We start from the raw sequence: 22,577 nt of genomic DNA, 5'->3' as shown, positions 1-22,577 counted from the left end.
ACCACCTGCAGGAAGAAACCCAAATGAATGAAATGAAATACTAAAAGGAATGAAATCTCGCAGATGAATGTGTTCCATTTTGCATAATTTGCAAAATTAAAATATGTACACCACACCGTTGATACCTATTCAGGTTTTCAATGGGCAGCTAGCTGTCTTGAGTTCAGACAAGGCTAATTCGGTAATTACACATTTGCTGGAAGTTCTGGCCATCATGGGTATACCTGCACAAATAAAGACAGACAATGTTCCAACATATGTCTCTAAGAAAATTAAACAGTTTTTTTTTTTGCTTATTGTAATATAAAGCATATTACAGGTATACCACACAGTCCTACAGGACAGTTAAAGAAAGATCAAATCGAACTCTAAAGGATTTGTTAAATAAACAGAAAGGGATGAAAAATATACCCAGAAGCAGATTGCATAATGCTTTATTAACTCTGAATTTTCTAAATGCTAATGAGAAAGGAACAAGAAAAATATTGAATAGAAGAAAAGACTACAGAATTAAACCAGCTGATATCCTTTAAAGATGCACTGACCTCAGAATGGAAGCCAGGACAGGTGTCACATTGGAAGCCAGGACAGGTGTCACATTGGAAGCCAGGACAGGTGTCACATTGGAAGCCAGGACAGGTGTCACATTGGAAGCCAGGACAGGTGTCACATTGGAAAGGGTTTTGCTTTTGTTTCCACAAGAAATGAGAGGCTGTAGATTCATTCTGGGTTAAGAAAAATAAGGTTTGATTGAGGAAGACTCCCTGAAAAATCTCCAATGGGAATGGATGGCCCAGATGATCCAACATTTTAGAGCACCTCTGTTGCAGTTTCCTCTGAGTTCTACATCCAGAACAGCCTCAAGACTGCTGGCTGAGATGTTCTAGCCCCATAGAATACTTCAGTCAGGACTTGACCATAATCCTAAATTTTCCTTGGGTTCCCATAAGATTACCAGTGCCCCAATCAGCAAGAAGTAGCCTAGAAAACTATACCCACATTCCCCAAAAATGGATTATGGATGTTTGTCTTTGTTTAGAGTGTTGTTTATAAGTTGTTATGGATAACGGTCAGTAAATAAAAAACTTAGCAAAGGAGATTAGATTCAAGATCTTGTTTTGAAAACAAAGGGAGAATGCTATGGGAGAATGCATTTATACCCTGTAAAGATTTGTCACTCGTATTGGTTTAATAAAGCATTGATTGGCCAGTAGCCAGACAGGAAGTATAGGTGGGGCAACCAGACTAAGAGAATTCTGGTAAGTTGAAAGGCTCAGTTTGTAGTCACCAGCCAGATACAGAGGAAGCAGGATGAGAATGCCTCACACTGAGAAAAGGTACCAAGTCATGTGGTTAAACAGAGACAAGAATTATGGGTTAATTTAAGTGTAAGATGTAGTTAGTAATAAGCCTGAACTAATAGGCCAACCAGTTTATAATTAATATAAGCCTTTATGTGTTTCTTTGGGACTGAATAGCTGTGGGATCAAGAAGGACAGAAACTTCCTCTCCCTTAAGTTGCTCTTTGAGGTTGATGATAAAACCTTTGCAATGTCATATTTTAGCACCTAGCACAATTTCTAGTTAGTTCATGGTCAGCTCTCAAATAATGAGCAGTGAATGGATGACTTGGTTAATTAAATCATTCCTATAACTGTCAATCCACTTGACCCTGCTCTTAGAATTGAATGAATTAATTTGAGGTCACAAGGTTTCAGAATATCATCTTCAAATTCTACATGTAGTGAGAGTAATGATCTTTAAACAATTACTGTGTCTTCCTAAGATCCATTACAACAGTAATAACTTACCAAGAACTGGATGTATGCTAGGCATTTGGCTGAATACTTTATGTTCTCATTCTGTCTTTAGACAATCCTATGAGGTAATTGACACCCTAGTTTTATGACAATTAAAACTAAAGATAAGAACTCATAACTATCTCCTAGAGTGTCTCATGGGCCCAGTAGAACCAGGATGTTAACTAGGATAACTGATCTACCTGGATGATTTAAGACTTCTGATGTTTTCTGTTTTCTCTAACTAGAGGTAAAAATTGGTAACCTGTACATATGCAGATTATATGTTGTTGGTCTTGTAGACACGTGGTGTTTCTTCCTTTCTGGCCTTTGCTCTTATCTCTGACCTTTCTGTTTCTTGTCATAAAAGTACCCATTTGTTTTCGAAGTTCAGTTTCATTTACTATTTGTTTATTGTTTCATATTTTTTGAGACAGACTCTGACTATGCAACCCACATTTGTCCTGAACTGAACCTATAGCCCAGGCTGGTCTCAGACTTGGAAGCAGACCTCCTATTTCAGTCTCAAAGAGTGCTGAGATCACACACATGGCACAACATCCAGTCTGAGTTCTCTTTAGTTTACTAATGAAATAAAAGTACTACTAAATATAATTATTGGTTGGTGTCAAGAAACTAAGATAACAAAATAGATTTTTAATTAGACACTGTAATATTCTACATTTTCATTTATAGAACTAGAGATAGCCTATAACTAGAAAGCTGAGTTTTTCTAAATATTAACCTAAAATCATTTTTAAAATTAACCAATTTTTATTATTTATGAAAAGCCTTATACATTTTAATATGCACAGAGTCAGGACAAAGAATGTATCATTAGTAAGAAAACTTAGAACTGTGACTTCTTTTAGTTGTCTTCCTGCCACCCGACACTGTCGTAGTCTAGACTCTTGCTACTATAACTTCTTTCATTGGGGGAAGTTGTAAAAATGGAACCATCTAGTGTGAAATCATCTGCATCAGGCATCTTTCACTAAGCGCCAATATGCGATCCTCTCTGTTGATGGATGATATTACTATGCATGATGTGCCAGATGCATCGTGTTCCATGTTAAGGACATATGAATTGTGTCCACTTTGTAGAGCTGTAGATGAAGCACAGGCTTGTCTAGAGGTAGGGTTGTTGCAGCATATATGATATGTATTTAATAGTGTAAGAAATTGACAAACTATTCACTAGAGTGGCTATGCCATCTCACAGAGGTCCAGCCCCACAAGCCTTTTCTGTTTGTTTTGTTTCGTTTTCCATGCTGCTGCTCTTTTCTGGTGCTGAGGCTCAAACCAGGGGTCTTGCACATGCTAAGCCATGCTCTATCCCTGATTGATAAACCTAGCCCTGAAATAATTTTTACTTTATTATCCATCCTTAAATGTATGCATCATGATAGCTGTGACTTGGTTTGCTCTTCATTAATAGCTAGTGAAGTTGGTGTGCTTGCATATCAACCTGCTCTTGAGTGAAGCATCTGTTGTCCTTTGTGTTGTTGTGAGCTGTTTTAGTACAGAGTTGTAGTAAATACCTGCCTTTCTGGTGCTGGCACTGACCAAGGTCTCAGCACTTTCTCCTAGTCTTCGTCTTAAATTTTTATTCTCTTAGCCTAGTCTTCCCCAGGACAAAAGTTTTAACTGTTAAATTAAGTAAATACATTATATATATATATATATATAATTAATATTTAATGCTATGGTTGTCCCTCTAAGCACCAATTAAAGGTCATTCCAAAGTTTTTGACATTTTAAAATTTTTACTTTTGACCCATGGATTCTTTAAAAGTGTGTTTATTTCCATAGCTACAGATTTTCATAGCAACTTTCTGATGCTGGTGTCCAGTTTAATCCATTGTGATCTTGGAGATGTGTTTTGTAGGACTTCAGTCTTTACAACATACTATTTTGTACTCTTAAGTATCTTTGTATGCATGTGTGTTTGTGTGTGTGTGTGTACACTCATGCAGCACAGAGGCCATCAGCAGGTGTATACTTTGGTAGTCTGACTTACCTGATAGCCCAAGGAATCCTCCTCGTCTGCCTCCCCAGTACTGGGGTCATGATTATATGCCACTGTGCCTGACTGTCTATGTGGCTGCTAGGGTCAAACTCAGTTCCTCATGTTTGCATAGCAAGTATCTCCCCATCGGAGCCGTCCCCGTCTCCTTACCATCTCACATATTTTGTAACTTCATGAATGTTCTCTGTGCACTTTGTAGGCATGTGGCTTCTGTCGTGGATGGGTGGAAATTCTATAATTCCTGCTGAATCTAGTTGTCATGTCGCCATCATGATGGCCTCATTTTTCGTCATTGCTGGTTTTTCCTCTACATGGTTTCCAGTTGTTAGTGTGAGAGGAATTCCTTCTCTGTCCATTTGAATGTCTGTCTTATGTTATGTGCACACGCGCTAAGCATGGTACACTCTCCAGCTGGGTCAGGTGTCATTGTGTGGTGTTTCCCTGTTACCCTGGAAATGTTTTTAGCTACACACACTATTTTTGTCTGATCTTAATATCATCTCTCTAGCTTGCTTTTGATTGATGCTTATGTAATGTGATTTTCAGTCATTTTAAGTTTCTCAGCTGCCTCTACTGGTATATTTAAAATAAAATCTTGTAGCTAGCAGGTAAAGTGGACCTTAGGTTTGTTTGCTTGCTTCTCAGTCTGTGAAGGTCTGTTCCTTTATTGCTTGTGATGGGAATGGCCACAGATTATCCTCAGTTTATTTCTGAAGTTCAATGAATTTCTTGTACTTATTGGCTTTTGTCTTTTACTTAATTTTAGGATTTTGGGGGCTTTATTTCCTTTTCTCTAGTAATCCTTTTTCATTGTTCAGATTGAATAATCTTCCATCACTTTATTGTGAAGTTTACTGACCTTTGCTCTCTTGTGCCCTGTAGCTAGTGAGCCAAACTGGTGACTGTTTGTTTTCCTCACTGTCACTGTGATGTTGGTTTCAAGGTTTCTGTTTGCTTCTTGAGTTGGTCAGTGTTCTCTAGAATAACAGAACTTACGAAATGAGTCTGCCTATATATACAGAAATGGGATTTATTAGAATGACTTACAGACTGTGGTCCAGTTAATCAAGCAATTGATGGCTGGGAACAGAAAGTCCAAGAATCCTGTAGTTGCTCAGTCCACAAGGCTGGATGTTGATCCTCAGTAAGTGATGGGATCTGAGGAAGTAGGCTCTAATGCAAGCAAAGGAATGGACTTGCTAACAAGGTGAGACAAGAAGCAAAGAGCAAAAGCTTCCGTTTTCATGTCCTTATTTAGACTCCCATCAGAAGGCACATCCCATATTAGATCTGGATCGAAGGTATCTTTTCCCAGCTCAAAAGATCTAGACTGAAGGAGTGTCTTCCTATCTCGAAGATCCAAATTAGAAGTGAATCTTTCTACTTCAAATTAAGCAAAATTCTTCATCCCTTAATTCCAGCTATAGTCAAGTTAACAACCAAGAGTAGCCGATCACATGATTAATTTTCAAATGAAAGCAATAACTAGATCATAATAACACCTAAACATGATATAACTATACCACATACACTCAAAAATGTATTCTGTACTTAACCTGGTCATAATTACACCTGACATGATATAACTATCCCTCAAAGAATTACAAATGCATTTATAAATTTAGAATAGGTGACAATGTCCCTTGAGGTACATTTTTTTTAGTATCTCAAACTTAAAAATGATAACCATTGATATTCTTAGTTGATTTTACATCATATGATAAAGAAGTTAAGGGAATTGCCATTTTTATTATGTTGATCCTCCCAATCCAAGAGCAAGGGAGATCCTTCCATTTTCAGGTATCCTCCTCAATTTCTTTCTTCAAAGACTTAAAGTTCTTGTCAGATAGATCCTTCACTTCCTTGGTTAGGGTTACCCCAAGATATTTTATGCTATTTGTGGCTATCGTGAAGGGTGATGCTTTTCTGATTTCCCTCTCTGCTTCCTTATCCTTTGTGTATAGGAGGGCAACTGATTTTTTGGAATTGATCTTGTATTCTGCCATGCTACTAAAGGTGTTTATCAGCTGTAGGAGTTCTTTGATGGAGTTTTTGGGGTCGCTTATGTACACTATCATATCGTCTGCAAATAATGAAAGTTTAACTTCTTCCTTTCCAATTTGAATCCCTTTGATCCCCTTATGTTGTCTTATTGCTATCGCTAGAATTTCAAGCACTATATTAAAGAGGTATGGAGAGAGTGGACAGCCTTGTCGTGTTCCTGATTTTAGTGGAATAGCTTTGAGTTTCTCTCCATTTAATTTGATGTTAGCTGTCGGCTTGCTATAAATAGCTTTTATTAAAATCAAAAACACCAATGATAGCCTTTGCTGGAGAGGGTGTGGAGAAAGGGGCACATTCATCCATTGCTGGTGGGAATGCAAACTAGTGCAACCACTTTGGAAATCAGTGTGGCGATTTCTCAGGAAATTTGGGATCAACCTACCACAAGATCCAGTAATACCACTCTTGGGAATATATCCAAGAGATGCCCTATCATATGACAAAAGTATCTGTTCAACTATGTTCATAGCAGCATTGTTTGTAATAGCCAGAACCTGGAAACAACCTAGATGCCCTTCAATGGAGGAATGGATGAAGAAAGTGTGGAATATATACATATTAGAGTACTACTCAGCGGTAAAAAACAATGACTTCTCGAATTTTGCATGCAAATGGATGGAAATAGAAAACACTATCCTGAGTGAGGTAAGCCAGACCCAAAAAGAGGAACATGGGATGTACTCACTCATAATTGGTTTCTAGCCATAAATAAAGGACATTGAGCATATAATTTTTTTTTATTCTTTTTTACTTAAAATTTCCAACTGCTCCCCGTTTCCCATTTCCCTCCCCCTCCTCCCACATATTGCCCCCTCCCCCCGCTCCCCTCCCCCTATCCCCACTCCACTTCTCCTCCCCCTAGTCCACTCCCCCTCCCTCTCGATACTGAAGAGCAGTCCAAATTCCCTGATTGAGCATATAATTTGTGATCCTAGAGAAGCTAAATAAGAAAGTGAACCCAAAGAAAATCGTATAGTCATCCGCCTGGACAGGGGAAGTAGACAAGATTGCCGGGCAAAAACTGGGAACTTTGTGGGTGAGGTGGCTTGGGGCTAAGGGGAAATGGGATGAGAAACGTGAGAAGGGGAGGATGGGAGGAGCTTGAGGGATTGGGATGGTTGGGATATAGGAAGGGTGGATACAGGAGCAGCAAAGTATATATCCTAACTAAGGGAGCCATCTTAGGGTTGGCAAGAGACTTGACTCTAGAGGGGCTTGCAGGTGTCCAGGGAGATGTCCCCAGCTGGTACCTTGGGCAACTGAGGAGAGGGAACCTGAAATGATCCTATCCTATACTGATGAATATCTTACATATCACCTTAGAACCTTCATCTGGCGATGGATCGAGATAGAGACAGAGACTCAATTTGGAGCAACGGTCTGAGCTCTTAAGGTCCAAATGAGGAGCAGAAGGAGGGAGAACATGAGCAAGGAAGTCAGGACCACGAGGGTGCACCCACCCACTGTGACAGTGGAACTGATTTATTGGGAGCCCACAAGGCCAGCTGGACTGGGACTGAATAAGCATGGGTTGAAACTGGACTCTCTGAACATGGCGGACAATGAAGGCTGATGAGAAGCCAAGGACAATGGCACTAGGTTTCGATCCTAATACATGAACTGGCTTTGTGGGAGCTTAGCCTGTTTGGACGATCACCTTCCTGGACCTAGATAGAAGTGGGAGGACCTTGGTCTTCCTGCAGGGCAGGGAATTTGTACTGCGCTTCAGTATCGAGAGGGAGGGGGAATGGAGTCGGGGGAGGAGAAGAGGAGTGGGGATTGGGAAAGGGGAGTAGGGGGAGGGGGCAATATGTGGGAGGAGGGGGAGGGAAATGGGAAACGGAGAGCAGGTGGAAATTTTAATTAAAAAAGAATAAAAATAATAAAAAAAGAGAATAAAACAAAAAAATTAAAAAAAAGAAATTAAGGGAAGAAAATGCAAATATCTGTACAAATACATTCTTAACAAAATATGATGGAAACACTCATGTCAGTTATAAGCCTTTTTTCTGCAATGGGTCACACGGTCATAGCTGGTATTTATGACAGCTGTTCTCTACTACCAATTCTGTATTTCCTCCGGCCTCTGCAATCAGCTCAGTGGTCTTGACTCTTTTCTTGGAGGAGGGACCCATACCTTCATTCCTGATGGGTCTGTGCCCTCTGTCATCCTGCCTGGATTAGGCTGTTGGAGCTTCCCATTGACTTTAATCACAGGACATGATAGCACCAAGAGATGCCCTAAAGGATATCCTGCACTCCAGACATAGTCTGTCTTATTTCAAATGTGGAGAAGCAATCCAATTTCCCCTGGTAATCTCGATCTATCACCCCTCATAACACTGTTATTCATTTCTTAGCCTGTGTTTAAGATCATTAGAAGCCCAAAGTGGCCAGGGGGAGACTGACTTCCTTTTCAATGGGATGTTTGTTGTGGCTCCTAGTAGAAGCACTCCCTGTTCTGGGACCAAAACTTCTAGGCCAGCAGAACTTAAGGTCACAGGAATAGGAAACAAAAATTCCCCTGGTAGGTCACTACAGGTGATAATAAGTGGAACTATTCCCCTTCCCACCCTTTGGTTCCTGCTCTGTGGATCCTGGCTATGGGAGAAAGCATACATGTATTGATCACTGAGTCAAAGCATATACTGCCTTCTGGAGAACCTGCTGCCACCTACTTGGACTGTAACTGTCTTTTAAAGATGGAAATAGACCTTTCCATCTTTCTATCAGGCCAGCTGCTTCAGGATGGTAGGGAACATGGTAAGACCTGTGGATTCCATGATTTGGGGTCCATTGTCACACTTCTCTGGCTATTAAGTGAGTTCCTTGGTTAGAAACAATAATGTGTGGAATACCACACATTGCATCAGTAAATCAGGCATTGTGTAAGTCCATGGAAGGTGGTTTGGGCAGAAGTATTAGGTATAGGAAAGGCAAATCCACAACCAGAATAACGATCTACTCAAGTAAGGACAAAATGTTGTCCTGTCCATGGAGTACATGGTTCAACATAGTCAACCTGCCATCAAGTCACTGTCTGGTCACCCAGAGAATGGTGCCATATCTGGAGCTCAGTGTTGGTCTCTGTTGTTGGTAGATTTAGCACTCAGTAGCAGCTGTAGTCAGGTCAGCCTTGGTGAGTGGAGCTCCATGTTGTTGAGCCCATGCATAACCCCTATCTCTGGACCCATTGGACAATGACAGGAATGGCTGGGGAGAGAGACTGACTGTCTGAAGAACAGGTCATTCTATCTACTTGGTTATTGAACTCCTCCTCAACTGAATTCACCGTTTGATGAGCACTTCCTTAGGACACAGTATCTTCACATTTTTTGCCCATTTAGAGGGGCCTATCAATGTATTCTTCCCCAGATGTCTTTCTCACCAGTTTTCCAATTATTCTCTTTCCAAGTCCCTGATATTCAAGCCAATAATTTGGCTGTAGCCCACGAATCAGTGAATAGTCATACATCTGGCCATTTCTCCTTCCAAACAAAATGTCTGATCTTGGGTGCTGCCTGAAGTTCGGTCCACTGAAGATTTCCTTTCTCTGGTATCTTTCAGGGTTGTCCAGAAAGGGATTGAAATGCTACAGGTGTCCACTTCTGGGTGGTGCCTGCATACTAGCCATCACTAAACCAGACCTACTCCTCTCTTCCTCAGTCAATGAGGTTGACAGCAGATGGCATTGTAATAGGAGAAGAAACCATGGACATTTGAGCAACTTCTTCATATAATTTGAATTGCATGTAGACCACTTCCATCTGATAACAGACAGCTGCTGTGCATGTCTGCTTGATGACTTGGTGGATCAGACAATACACAATCTGTGATGCTTAGGTTGCATGGTAGCTTGGTGGCCCATTGTCAGACATTTAGCTTCCACTAAGGCCCAATAGGAGGCGAAGAACTGTCTTTTCAAAGAATAGTTGAATATGGATGATGGTAGAGCCTTGCTCCAAAATTCTAAAAGTCTCTTCTGTGATTCACTCATAAAGGCCTGCCAAAGGCTCCAAACAGCATCCCCAACTTCCACTGATACCTCAAGTACCATTGGGTCTACTGAATCATACGGTCCAAGTGGTAGAGCAGCCTGCACAGCAGCCTGGACCTGGTGAAGAGCCTTCTCCTGCTCCAGGCCCCACACAAACCTAAGGCTTCCATCTAGCCTTTCCAACCATAGTTCTTCTCTTCTGTGCACTGAGCTTTGGGCATTTCCTACAAAGGCATTTGTCCTTGTTTCTTTTTTTAAATCATTATCTTCCTTTTTTTATTTTTTTTTTAATTTTTATTAAAAATTTCCACCTCCTTCCCTCCTCCCATTTCCCTCCTCCTCCCCCCTCCCTCTTCCCCTTCCTCTCCAGTCCAAAGAGCAGTCAGGGTTTCCTGCCCTGTGGGAAGTTCAAGGTCTTCCCCACTCCAGCCAGGTCTAGGAAGGTGAGCATCCAAACATACTAGGCTCCCAGAAAGCCAGTACATGCAGTAGAATCAAAACCCAGTGCCATTGTCCTTGGCTCCTCAGTCAGCCCTCATTGTCAGCCACATTTAGAGAGTCCAGTTGGATCACATGCTCCATCAGTCCCAGTCCAGTTGGCCTTGGTGAACTCCCATTAGATCAGCCCCACTGTCTCAGTGGGTGGGCACACCCCTTGCGGTCCTGACTTCCTTGCTCATGTTCTCCCTCCTTCTGCTCCTCATTTGGACCTTGGGAGCTCAGTTCAGTGCTCCGGTGTGGGTCTCTCTCTATCTCCATTCATTGCCAGATGAAGGTTCTATGGTGATATGCAAGATATTCATCAGTGTGACTATAGGATAGGGCCAGTTCAGGTGCCCTCTCCTCAGCTGCCCAAGGAACAAACTGGGGACATCTCCTTGGAACCCCTCTAGAGTCAAGTCTCTTGCCAACCCTAAAATGGCTCCCTTAATTAAGATATATACTTCCCTGCTCCCATATCCACCCTTCCTCCATCCCAACTGTCCCATTCCCCTAAGCTCTCCCCATCCTCCCCTTACCCCCATCCCACCCCCACCCCCAAGCTCCCAATTTTTGCCTGGCAATCTTGTCTACTTCCAATATCCAGGAGGATAATTATATGCTTTTCTTTGGGTTCACCTTTTTATTTAGCTTCTCTAGGATCACAAATTATACCACTCTTGGGAATATACCCAAAAGATGCCCTATCATACTACAAAAGCATTTGTTCAGCTATGTTCATAGTAGCATTATTTATAATAGCCAGAACCTGGAAACAACCTAGATGCCCCTCAATGGAAAAATGGATAAAGTGTGGAATATATACGCATTAGAGTACCACTCAGCGGTAAAAAGCAATGACATCTTGAATTTTGCATGCAAATGGATGGAAATAGAAAACACTATCCTGACTGAGGTAACCCAGACCCAAAAAGAGGAATATGGTATGTACTCACTCATAAATAGATTCTAGCCATAAATAAAAGACATTGAGCCTGTAATTCGTGACCTTAGAGAAGCTAAATAAAAAGGTGAAACCAAAGAAAAACATATAGTCATCCTCCTGGATATTGGAAGTAGACAAGATTGCTTGTCCTTATTTCTTAAAGCACTTTCATACTCAGTGCCTTAAAGATGTTTAACTGAAAGTCATGGCCTCTGTTTTCTGCATTGCAGATTTTGTTTTTTGTTTTTTTTTTCTCTTGCTGGTTGACACTTTGTTCATTTGTCATATGCCAGATCATTCTTGGTTGAATCCCAAGCTTTTTGAGTAGTATGAGATTCTTGGTCTTTTTATTTATTTTGAGACATGAGGTTTCACAGGCAAAATACCCAGTTGTTACGTAGGCTGTAAGTAGCAAACTGTTTCTGTAGGCTCTGGTTTCCTCATTGGTCACAGTGCTGTTTGGGTCTGTCCTGTGCATACTACCCAGTGGTCAGTCTGGAATATGGGTCGTGAGCTAGCCTGTATTTGTGTGTCAAGTCTGTGGGCAGTGTCATAACATGAACAGTTGGGGTATTAATCCAACAGCTGACTACAATCTAATGAGCTCAATCCCCAGAACTGTGCTTCCCTGGAAACTCCCTTGCCAATCGTCCAGTCAGAGATCTGGGACTTTTCTCTGCTTGGCTCTGTTCCTGCAGCTGCACTCATAGGAAGACAAGGAGGAGGACTCATGCCATTCAGTAGGCAGCTTTCCCCTTACTCACAGTTTCCCGGTTCCTTGGTCACCTTCTTCATTGTCTCTACTTCAGGGCTGAAGCCAAAGACCCTGGAAGAGAAACTGTTAGTTTTCTCTTCTTTGAGCCCTTTCTTGTCCATAAGATTAAAGTGGAGTGGCCAACCATGTCAAAGGGTACCACAACTGCTTGGTGGCGGTGGTGGAAGGGTTCCCTAGGTTTGGATTTTCAGATTGGTCAAGCTCAGCCTGTACCACAGATATTGGTATAGAGTTAGGATCTAAAGGATACAAAGTGCCAAAAAAACAAGAAATAGCCTGGAAAACTATGGTGAAATATATTAGTACCAATCAAAGTTTCAATACTTTGAGTTTGAATTCAGGAATTTTCTGGCATTTGCTTTCTCCATAGGTTCCCCTCAGTGGGTCAGTATTGTTGTCCAGGTATATAAAAGCTGATGCATGCCTTTCACTGCCCTTTAGAGATGGCTGTAAACATTCCCATGACAATCTGCAGTGATTACAGATGGATGAGCATGAATTTCAGATGCAGGTTGGAGAGGTCAGCACATGTGCTAAATAATAAGTCCTGATTCTGACAGGCTCTGCCCTCCAATTGCAAGCAAACCTCTGGATTTTTAATTAAAATGAGTTGTGTTTGCCACCTTTGTTTTCCTTACCAGGAATTATTTCATGGCTAAAATAACACTTGTTACTTCTTTGGCTGTGTGTATAAGTTTCTGATATTTTTGCTTGACCTATTTTAATTGAACTTTAATTTTATGCAATTACATGTTTGTAGAAATTTCACAAAGTTATAGATTCATAAAAATTCAAAGAGACTCTGTGTTCTCTTTATATGATTTCCCCCAATTCTTCAAAGTTGTGATTGAAGTCACAACCAAAATACTAACATTTAACACTCACAATTAAGGCAGCACTCTCCAGCCCCCGAGACACTCTGCTCATCTCCTCCTCACTCCTTTCCATCCCTCACTAACTGGTTTATTCTTGCCATCACTTCAGGAATGACATAAATAGACGCATGCAGCATAAACTCTTGAATCAGCTTGTTTTCACTTTCCATAATTTCTTGGTGATTCATCTGATTACTGTGTGTATTGTATGCTGTTCCTTTTCATTGGTCATGAGGAACATAAGACTTACTTACCGGGCTATATTTTTCCATTATTTGAAAAGTCTTAATCTAAGAAGTTTTTCTTGTTTATATATTCACTTCGGGCAGACAACCCTCAGGACACTCTTTCAGTTCCCCGTTTCTCCTCCTCCCCTTTTTCCTTACATTTGCCAGGAAAGTGTTCCACCATTGAGCCACATCTCCTGCCCATCGTTACTTTATAAACTTGTATATAAGTAACCATCATAAGGAATGGACTTCGGTGTCTTCTAAGAAAAAAATTCTGAATACAAATAGATTTTGTTGCTTTATTCCCCTTGCATTCCAAGAACTAGAAGTGAGACCCAGAGGAATTCTGGTGCACACACTTTGCAATGCTGTCTCTCTGCGTCCACCCTCATGCTGGGCCTGTGAAAAGCAGGAAGGAGAAGATTGCTGGGGTCTGTTGTTGTGCAGCAATGGATGAGCTCACGCTTTACACCAGCCTCACGCAGTCTCTCTGTGCACTATGTCAGCTGTCTTCAGTGCTTCAGGTTCCACCCCAGTGAGGGAAAGAGGAGAGACTTCTGATTTTAAAGCAAAGGAAACTGTCAGGAAGAAATATTTGTCAGATATAATTGTAAATTATAGATATATAACTTAGATATATCTAAAATTATAAAGAAGTACAGAAATTAAACACGGGCATAAACATATAGTGCTGATGAATTGAACATACAGTTCTCAGAAGAAGAACTACAAACAAATGGCCAGTACGTACTTGTAAAAGTGTTTGTTGTCCTTAGTCATCAGGAAAATACAAACTATGTTGGGACTCCAACTCACTGCAGTCAGAGTAGGTATCATCACGAGAACAAATGATAACAAGTGCTGGCAACGATCTGGGTAAAGAGGAAGGCCTCATACACTGTGGGGGGAGGGTAAATTGCTGCAACCACTATAGAAATCACTGTGAAGGCTTCTCAGAAACCAAAAGTAGAACTTACATATGATTCAGCTATGCCACTCCTGGACATATGGCCAAAGGACTCTTCCCGATGTGACTACAGACATACCTTCACTTCCATCTTCATTGCTTCCCTATTCGCAATAGCAAAGAGATGGAATCAGCCTAGATGTCTATCAGCAAGTTAAATGCAAAATGAAAATATGGTATGTGTGTACATCATCCATAAAGAAAATTGAGTGTGCAGGAAAATGGGTAGAAAACACTATATTAGAACAGATAAGCCCTATTCAGGATGACAACGTCCACCTGTTCTCACGCATGTGCAGCTCCTAAGCTCTGTATGTGCTTATGTGTGTGGGAGTGAGCATGGATAGAGGTAGAAAACTAGGAAGAGGCCGATTGGGGGGAATAAGCTGTAAGGAAGGGCTATGGGGAGACAGTGGAACACATGTGAGATGACAGGGGTAGGGAAGTACATGGGGTGGGAAGGGAGACGGGAGGAAAGAGGAGTTGGGGGAAAACAGCCAGACTGAGCAGGTATGAAGTGCCCTAAGGACACCTGTTACTGGCTTGGGGAGACAGCCTACTTAGGAAAGTGCTTGTCCTAAGTTCAGATGCCCAGAACCCATGTTGCAAAAACAAAAACTAAGTGTGGCAGTGTGCACTAGTAATCCGCCACTGGGCAGGCAGAGAGAACATCCCTGCAGCTCAATGAGGAGCTCAGGTTCTGTGAAAGACCCTGTCTCAAAAAATACGGCTTTGTCTAAAAACAACAAAAAAAGGAAGGAAGGAGAAAGGGAGGGGAAAATGAGGGAACTGAGGAAGACAGTCAACACAAACTTCTGGCCTCCGCCCATGCATGTCTGTTAAACATAAAATTGAAAAAATAAAGTGCTAAGAATAAAATCATGAGTAATAAATAAAACTCTGGAAACAGATCCTTAAGTATCATCTAATGAGCATAGGTTCTTATACCAAGAGACAATGAAGGAGAATAAATGAAGAAAATACGTAATTTAATCAGAGATAGATTTTTTAATTAGATATAAGAACTATACATAGAAACCCAGTAATATTCAAAAGTTAACTATACTATTAATATCAGTGTTCATGTTATGTTAGTACATAGTCACTGTTTTGTTTTTCAATTGAAAAACAAAAGACATGCATAAGAAGTAACTATAACCATTTTTCAATTACACAGTTGGCATAGTACCATGATGTTTTAAGTAGATACATTAAAAAGAAATAATGGAATAAAGACAGTAAGAAGAAGGAGGTTTACAAATACACAGCAGATTTGGTGCCTGTCCTATAATTCTGTAAGTCATGTCGTTTTCCCAGTGGGAAATACGAACCGAGAATTCTTTTTCATTACTATCTCAAAACTTTATAACTTTCGACATAATGTCCATGTCTGTTTGAAAGTATGTATGTATATTTTAACTGCTTTTCATATAATGGTTATCCTTAAGTATAAGAAATAAGGTTAATAAATAAAAATCTGCTGGCTCTGCATGGCAGGCCATGCCTAGAATGCAGTCCCAACACTCACAAGGCTGAAGCGGAAAGATTGCTAGGGGTTCAAGGCCAACCTAGGTGTAAAACCTTTTCCTCAAAAAATGCAAAAGAAAAAAAAAAGAAAAAAAATGCAAAAGAAATGTGAAGGAGAGGCCAAGCTTGGAGAAGGAGGACATGCTGAGGTCTTGAAGAAGGAGGACATGCTGAGGTCTTGGAGAAGGAGGATATGCTGAGGTCTTGGCCCACTGTAATCCACGGGCTTAGAGGATCAGATGTGTGGTTAGTGCTCTTTTTCTCAACAGGCAAACCTAAGAGAAATCAAAATCAGGATTTCTGACTGGCATCTTCAGTGGAATTTAATTAGGGTATAAATAACTGTGCTATTTAATATAATTTTGTGAATATTCTGATTATAACTGGAACATGTACTCTGCTCCAACTAAAATCCATTTCATTTTGTAACCCTGTATCTTTTGTAAATGCACATTCCAAATTATGATAATTAAAATGTACCTGAATATAGAAAACAAATTCTTCCTGCTCCAATGTAGACATTTATTTATAATATCTTTATTCTGCATCTATTCTGTACCAGATTTTATAATTAGCCCACTGTGAGTACAGAGGTGGCCTGTGAGAATCACAAGCCTCCATTTCTGTTTGTTATAGTATGGTAAGGAATTCTGTAGTACTTTGTATGTGTGTTTGGGCACCACAAGGTTTGGTTCAGTTCTGCTCCAGGTTACCTCCAGTTTGAAGGGCGCGGTGTGACAGTCAGGTCAGCCTGCTTTCAACCTCTTCCCCCAAGTGGCTGTGTGTCTGGCATGTTGTTAGTATCACCAAAACAGTTTTGGTTTTTTGTTGTTGTTGTTGTTGTTGTTTTGGGGCTTTTTTTGTTTTGTTTTGTTTGTTTTGTTTTGTTTTGTTTTGTTTTTTTTTTTTTGGTTTTTCGAGGCAGGGTTTCTCTGTAGCTTTGTTTGGTTTTTAACTTATAAAATGGGATGCTGTGGAGACTAATAGAGAAGTTGGTGCAGCTTCTCATGCAGTGCCTGGAGCCCAGGAATGTGGAGCTCCCAGTATGGAGGAGAAATTGGGGGGATCTCTACTACTTCTAAGTTCTGCCCCCTAACCTATAATAGAGTTGTTCTCCTAAGACTTCCAATGTCCCTTTATGTTAGAAATCTAAGCTCTGAGACTTTGTGTGTAATGACAGGTTACCACTAACAAAATACACCCGCCATCATAACTGGTCAGTCCAGCTTTGGGTGCTCTAAGAATACTGTGTGTATAAGGGGTATATGAAACAAACATTTTATATTTAGATTTGCTTCTGTCCCAAAGTTATCTCATTTATTTGTATCAATATTGAAAAATCTGAACTTTCAATTACTTCTTGTCCCAAAGCAGTCTAGGTAACATGTACTTAACCTGCAATTCCAAAAACAAATATATTTCCAGAAGTATATCCAAAACTGGTCTGATTTTTTTTTCTGAGATATCTTCATGACAAAGTGGTTTACCTGATTTCTTTATGAAGCTGTATTTTCAAAATCACACTATGTATTTTTAAAAAGGAAAATTCAAAATAAAATATAATATGAACTCAGTTTTCTTTTCATATTTCAGAAGCTAAAAGTGTGGATCTGTCTTAACCCCTTGTCCTTGGCTTCAGTCAGGAAATGAAGGAATCCTGGGGCCAGCAGCTCAGGCAGGTGGTGCAGGAGGTTCATAGGGCATTGCTTGCCTTGAAGAGGGCTTTTGTGACACTGGCTTTTGTGCTTGTGAATCCTGGGCTTAGTCTGTTTCCTTATCCATTATTTTACCCTTTTTAACTGGTAAAGAACTTTAGCATATGGGGTACTATAGAAAAACCAAGATGTTAAAGTTATTTAAATATAAAATTTCAGGCTTATATAATACAGATTTTCCATTCTATACATATGAATATAATCTACAGATAATAAAATCAAGTGTTCAAATGATTCTTTGAACATATATGATGTTTTTACCAAAGTTAGAAAAGTGTAGAACTTTACTACCTTAAACCGAGTCATTAGTTGCCAACGTGCTTTGAGTTATCCACAGGATGGAAAGCAGGGGACAGAAAGTAAGCAGTGTCCTGGGTTCTCTGTAAACTACATGGTAATCATGAGTGTTGATGAGTTGAGTGAACATAGAACAACAAACAAGAACTGTGATTGCAGTGACCAAAATGAAATTCAGTTACAGTAAACAAGGAAATTTGCTCCTGGGCAGCTAAAAATACACATTCCCGAGACTCAAGGCTGTCCCACTGTGGTGGGTTCAGACCAGCCTGCTATCATCTCTCACTTGTATTGGCATCAAACATTCTTCCACGGCCCATAAGCCAGGCAGACCACTAGGATGCAAACCAAACCAACGAGCTCCATGAAGATGTACTTCCCACAAAATGATGTGTGTGTGTGTGTGAAACACACACATGCAATATAAACTCAGCCTTGAGTTAGGTATTCCTAACATGTTATTTCAATTTTTTTATGTTTGTTAACTTTAAAATGCATCTCAGGGCAATCCACGGCATCTTATAAATGATCTGTGGCTTGCAAGTGACCAAAACAGATACTGTTCATCTGTAAGCATTATCACTCATAGTTACTATTTCCTTCAAATGAAAGGAAACTTTGAATTCCAAAGAATTAATTAATAATGAAGCATATGGTGAATTGTGCCTACTGCCTATGTTTTGTCCCTTACCTTGGCCATGTGTAACTTGCATGAATAATGTATTCAGATCTGCTTGTTATCAAATATTTGTCATGCTACCTTACAAATTATATAAGGTATTTAAACTTGACATATAGTATTTGAAAAATAAAAATGTCATATGAAATATTTAAAGTCTTAGTTTTGAGCAAAAAAGTAATGCTGTTGAACACAAAATAGGGCTGTTTGTTGCCTTTAATGATAACTTTGATGATTTATAAATCTTGTATCACCAGAGTTAGAAGACCATTCCCTCATCCATACAAAATACTATCAAGCAACTCACCCATAGCTCCAGGTTCAAAATGTTTTCTCTGTTCTTTACTGTGAAAGTCATTCTTTCAGTTTAAAGTCCTAACACATAGATTTTTCTCCCTTCAAAAAGCCATGTGTGGAAAGCAGAGTATTAGAGCAGCCGCTGCAGAATGCCAGGCCACCCTATGAAGGTTCCTCTGCAGCCGCTGTTCTCAGCCTTTAACACCATTGTGACCCCCAACCTTAAAATTATTGCATTGCTACTTCACAACTGTAATTTTGCTATTGTTATTAATTGTAATTTAAATATTCTGTTTTCCAGTGGTCTTAGGCCACCCCTGGGATAGGGTCATTTCTCTGCCCCTACCCCAAACGGGTTGTGACCCACAAGTTGAGAACCACTGCCTTTGAGGCTCCTAAATGGACTTTGCTGTTCCTTCCTTTTAGCCTACAGGGTCTCTCAGGACCAGGAGTTGGAGTCAGGAGCCAGTAAACCTACAATAGATCCTAGTAAATGTGGCTCTTAGGGAAGGATGGCAGTGGAACCCTGGAGACATGACTCTTTGATACCAACATTAGGTCTACATTCATGGTTCAGGGCCAGCCAGGGCTACATAGCGAATCAAAAGAAACTTAGAGATTGCCTTCCTTTTTGCTACACCCTTGACTAGGGAATAGCTGCAGACAGAAGCACTGTGCAAAGTTCACTGTTGCTCTTTCTACAGCTGACTTCCTTTAGCTGCTCATGCATTAAGAGAAGTAGTGGCCAAGCCTCATCTTCAGACAGTGGGACCCTTACCCCAAACACCCTTCAATGCTCTAAGCATCCCATCGGTGTCTATCTAGGTAATAGTTCACAAAGCTTCACAAATGGAAAGTGAAGATATCAGCATAGGAGAAAACTTCATACTGAGATTTTGTGTTAAATATCTGCTCCCTTCAATCTGTATTGATAGTTCCGTAATTCTGACCTTGACAACCAACACCATGTTTGAGAATGGTCTTTGTCCTCTCTAGCTGCCTCCTGGCTAGCAATTAGGGATGCAATTCATGAAGACATCACAAGAAAATGTCACCCCCTTCCTCTATCTGTAGTTTTACATAATTGGCTTCAGCTCTCAGCTTCCCACACTTCATGTCACATGCGTCACTCCTCACAGAACCCATGTAACCAGAGAGACCTGCTTTGCTTATGTGTCACTTTGGTAACTTTGTGCTTGGAGGGCACCTCGTTAAAGCAATGGATGAGAAGGAACACGCCCTTTCCCCCGTTCCTATTAAGTGAGACCAAAGGATCCTATGAAAAGTTAAGCATGAAAAGAACCACAAAGCATAGATGACATTGAGGAACTGTAACCAGAAGTTTCTGACTTAGCATTCCACCGACATGAGTGGAATCATACAGTACAGGAGAAACTAAATGATGTGGTGTTGACTGGCATGGATTAAATGATACAGTTCCCATTGTACATGAAATGATAAATGATCGCTGTGTTAAAAAGCTAAAAAGCAAAATAAATAAATAAAGCAGAAAAGCTAGTGACAACTGTAATTGTGTCATTGCTTCTCAAGTCCTAGACAGGATCCATCCTAAGAAGATCCAGTCTTGCAGGGTCAGTCTTGGTCTACTAGGAAGGGGCACTTTACAGAACTAGCCTGAAGTCTATACTAGGTCTAGCTTAAGAGCCTTGACTCTTGTGGACTCGTTAGTCGCGCCATGGAGTAGATGATGTCCTCTGGAGCCATGGAGGAAACAGGGACCATGGAACAGGAGAGCTGTTTTAGAGGTCTCAGGGCTTCCTGGTCAGCATTCCAAAGGGAACACATTCGGGTTCTCTTAAAACCTTTGGACTCAAGAAGAAGGTCCCCGCCATAATACCATGATTAAACTAAACACTATTGGGGCAGAAGCCAAGAAGGAAAGCCTTGTTTAGAAAAGAACTTTCACTGATTTGATACCTTTGGCTCCTATTAGATGTCTAGCTACAGATGATTACTAAGTCGACTTTCTAGGTAATCACACAACTAAATTGAAAGGCTGGGGTATGTGGGAATGAGTCAGAGTCAAGGTAACTTTCATGGCGGTAACTAAGGAGTGAACTTAGACAATAAGATATATTTTCCCTGGTTTATCATTAAGTGAGAAATAGTTATCTCACACCTCACATTACTTTCTCTGAGTTGTGCTATTAGTGAGGTGGAATGAAGTTAGGCTCTGGAACTCAAAAGGGACTTTGATAATTTCATATATTTATGACACTTGATCTATAAAGCAAATACTGAATAGATTGCAAGAATAAGTAGAATACATTTTTAACTTTCAGGTGTGTTCTATCAAGATAAGTAAATTCTTAGAAAAACGTTAAAATAATTTTGTGGTAGAATAACTTTTATAGAGAGTATGTTTCTTTCAGTAAAAGGTGATGAGTGTGACTCAGATGCAGAGAATGAACAGAACCACGACCCCAATGTGGAGGAGTTCCTGCACCAACAAGACACGGCCATCATTTACCCTGAGGCGCCCGATGAGGACCAGCGGCAGGGCACACCAGAAGCCAGTGGTCAAGATGAAAATGGTGAGGACAGCTTAGCACGCTGTTTTCTTTCTCAAGTTAAAGGGTTGTTATTTCTGTTACTCTATTGCAGGCACATATTTCTACTGAAGGGAACACTATGAGAACCAAAAAGTCATGAGTGCTCAAGAGAATCAGTACAGCGTTGAGTTGTTGGCTGCTCTTGAATGCACACCAGGCGCTGACCCGCTCGCTATCAGGCACTTCTTCAGTGCCTGTATCATCTCCCATTGAAATAGAAGCTGCTGGCAGAAGTGAGAAGGAATTTGACCCGTTCTGTCCTTTGATTGTTTTTGTTTGTTAATATTCTTTTAGCAAGTGAAATAGGGTGGTCCTGCTGAGAGCATCCAAACTGGAGCAGTAGTTCTCAGGGTGTGCTTTAGTCCACATCAGTGTGGGTTCCCAGGGAGTAAGGGGGGAAAGGACAATTCCGAATATGTTCAGAACTCCTAATCAGAAACAGGCTGCCAATCTGCCCTTCCGAGAGTAATGGCCAAATGCCAATCACATGTAAGTGTTCCTATAAGTGATGTGATATCATATTTGTACCAAGAATAGGAAGGGTCTTGTAATTTTCCAGGATTTATCAAGTGTTAATTTCTTAAATTCTTCAGTTTTCTGAAGTTCTCCATTGAGTGGATAGATTTAGCTAGCTTAATATTCAAGCAATCAACTTTGAACTTTTTTGAGGAAATTGAGAAAAGATCTCATGAAAAAAGAAAACAGGGAGCCGAGACATAGCTCAGTTGGTAGATCATTTGCCTAGCATGCACCAAGCCTTGAGTTCAGCCCTTAGCATGAAATAAACCAAGTGTAGTGGCACACACCTGTAATGCCACACTTAGGAGATGGAGGCAGGGAGATCAGAAATTCAGAGCCACCCTTAATTGCATAGTAATCTGGAGGCCAACCCAAGCTACATGAGCCAGCCTGAGCTACATAAGAGCTTATATAAAAACAATGAAGAAAGAAAAAAATAGATGCTATATTCAAGTGTAAAAACGTGTATCTTTTGTTGAAACAAGAGTCAGCTGTATCTTTGTTAAATCACAATCGACTCTTAAGAAAAGAGCAGAGCAGCAAGCAAGTGTGGTAGTATACACATGGAACCCCAGCACGAGGGCAGCTGAGCTAAGGGTGTCATGAGCTCAGAGCCAGACTGTGTAAGATCCTGTTGGGGGAGGGTGTGATGAGAAGAAATGTATGCTTCAGTCTAGAATGAACAGGATTTCCTGTAATGAAATCTGTGATAAAGGAGGTAAACGTAGGGTATTCAGAGACTGCTCCTCAACCTTGCTAAACAGGTATATTTGAAGAAGGTAAATGCCAGCTCAAGGGTCTCTGGGGT

General features: G+C 40.5%; 1 protein-coding gene across 9 annotated transcripts in view; it reads left to right on the top strand.

Moving 5' to 3' along the window:
• Zeb1 (zinc finger E-box binding homeobox 1) overlaps nt 1–22,577 on the top strand; it is a 187,077-nt gene that overhangs the window by 146,392 nt on the left and 18,108 nt on the right. For all 9 annotated transcript variants that reach the window (XM_057787231.1, XM_057787228.1, XM_057787226.1 and 6 more), the window contains one exon: nt 21,071–21,232. In XM_057787231.1, coding sequence (XP_057643214.1) covers nt 21,071–21,232 — 162 coding nt within the window. The remainder of the gene's footprint in view (nt 1–21,070; nt 21,233–22,577) is intronic.

Source organism: Chionomys nivalis, chromosome 13 (genome assembly GCF_950005125.1).
Source record: "Chionomys nivalis chromosome 13, mChiNiv1.1, whole genome shotgun sequence".
NCBI classification, from domain to species: domain Eukaryota; kingdom Metazoa; phylum Chordata; class Mammalia; order Rodentia; family Cricetidae; genus Chionomys; species Chionomys nivalis.
The sequence above is the reverse complement of the archived record's forward strand: the minus strand, read 5'-3'. Positions and strand labels throughout refer to the sequence as shown.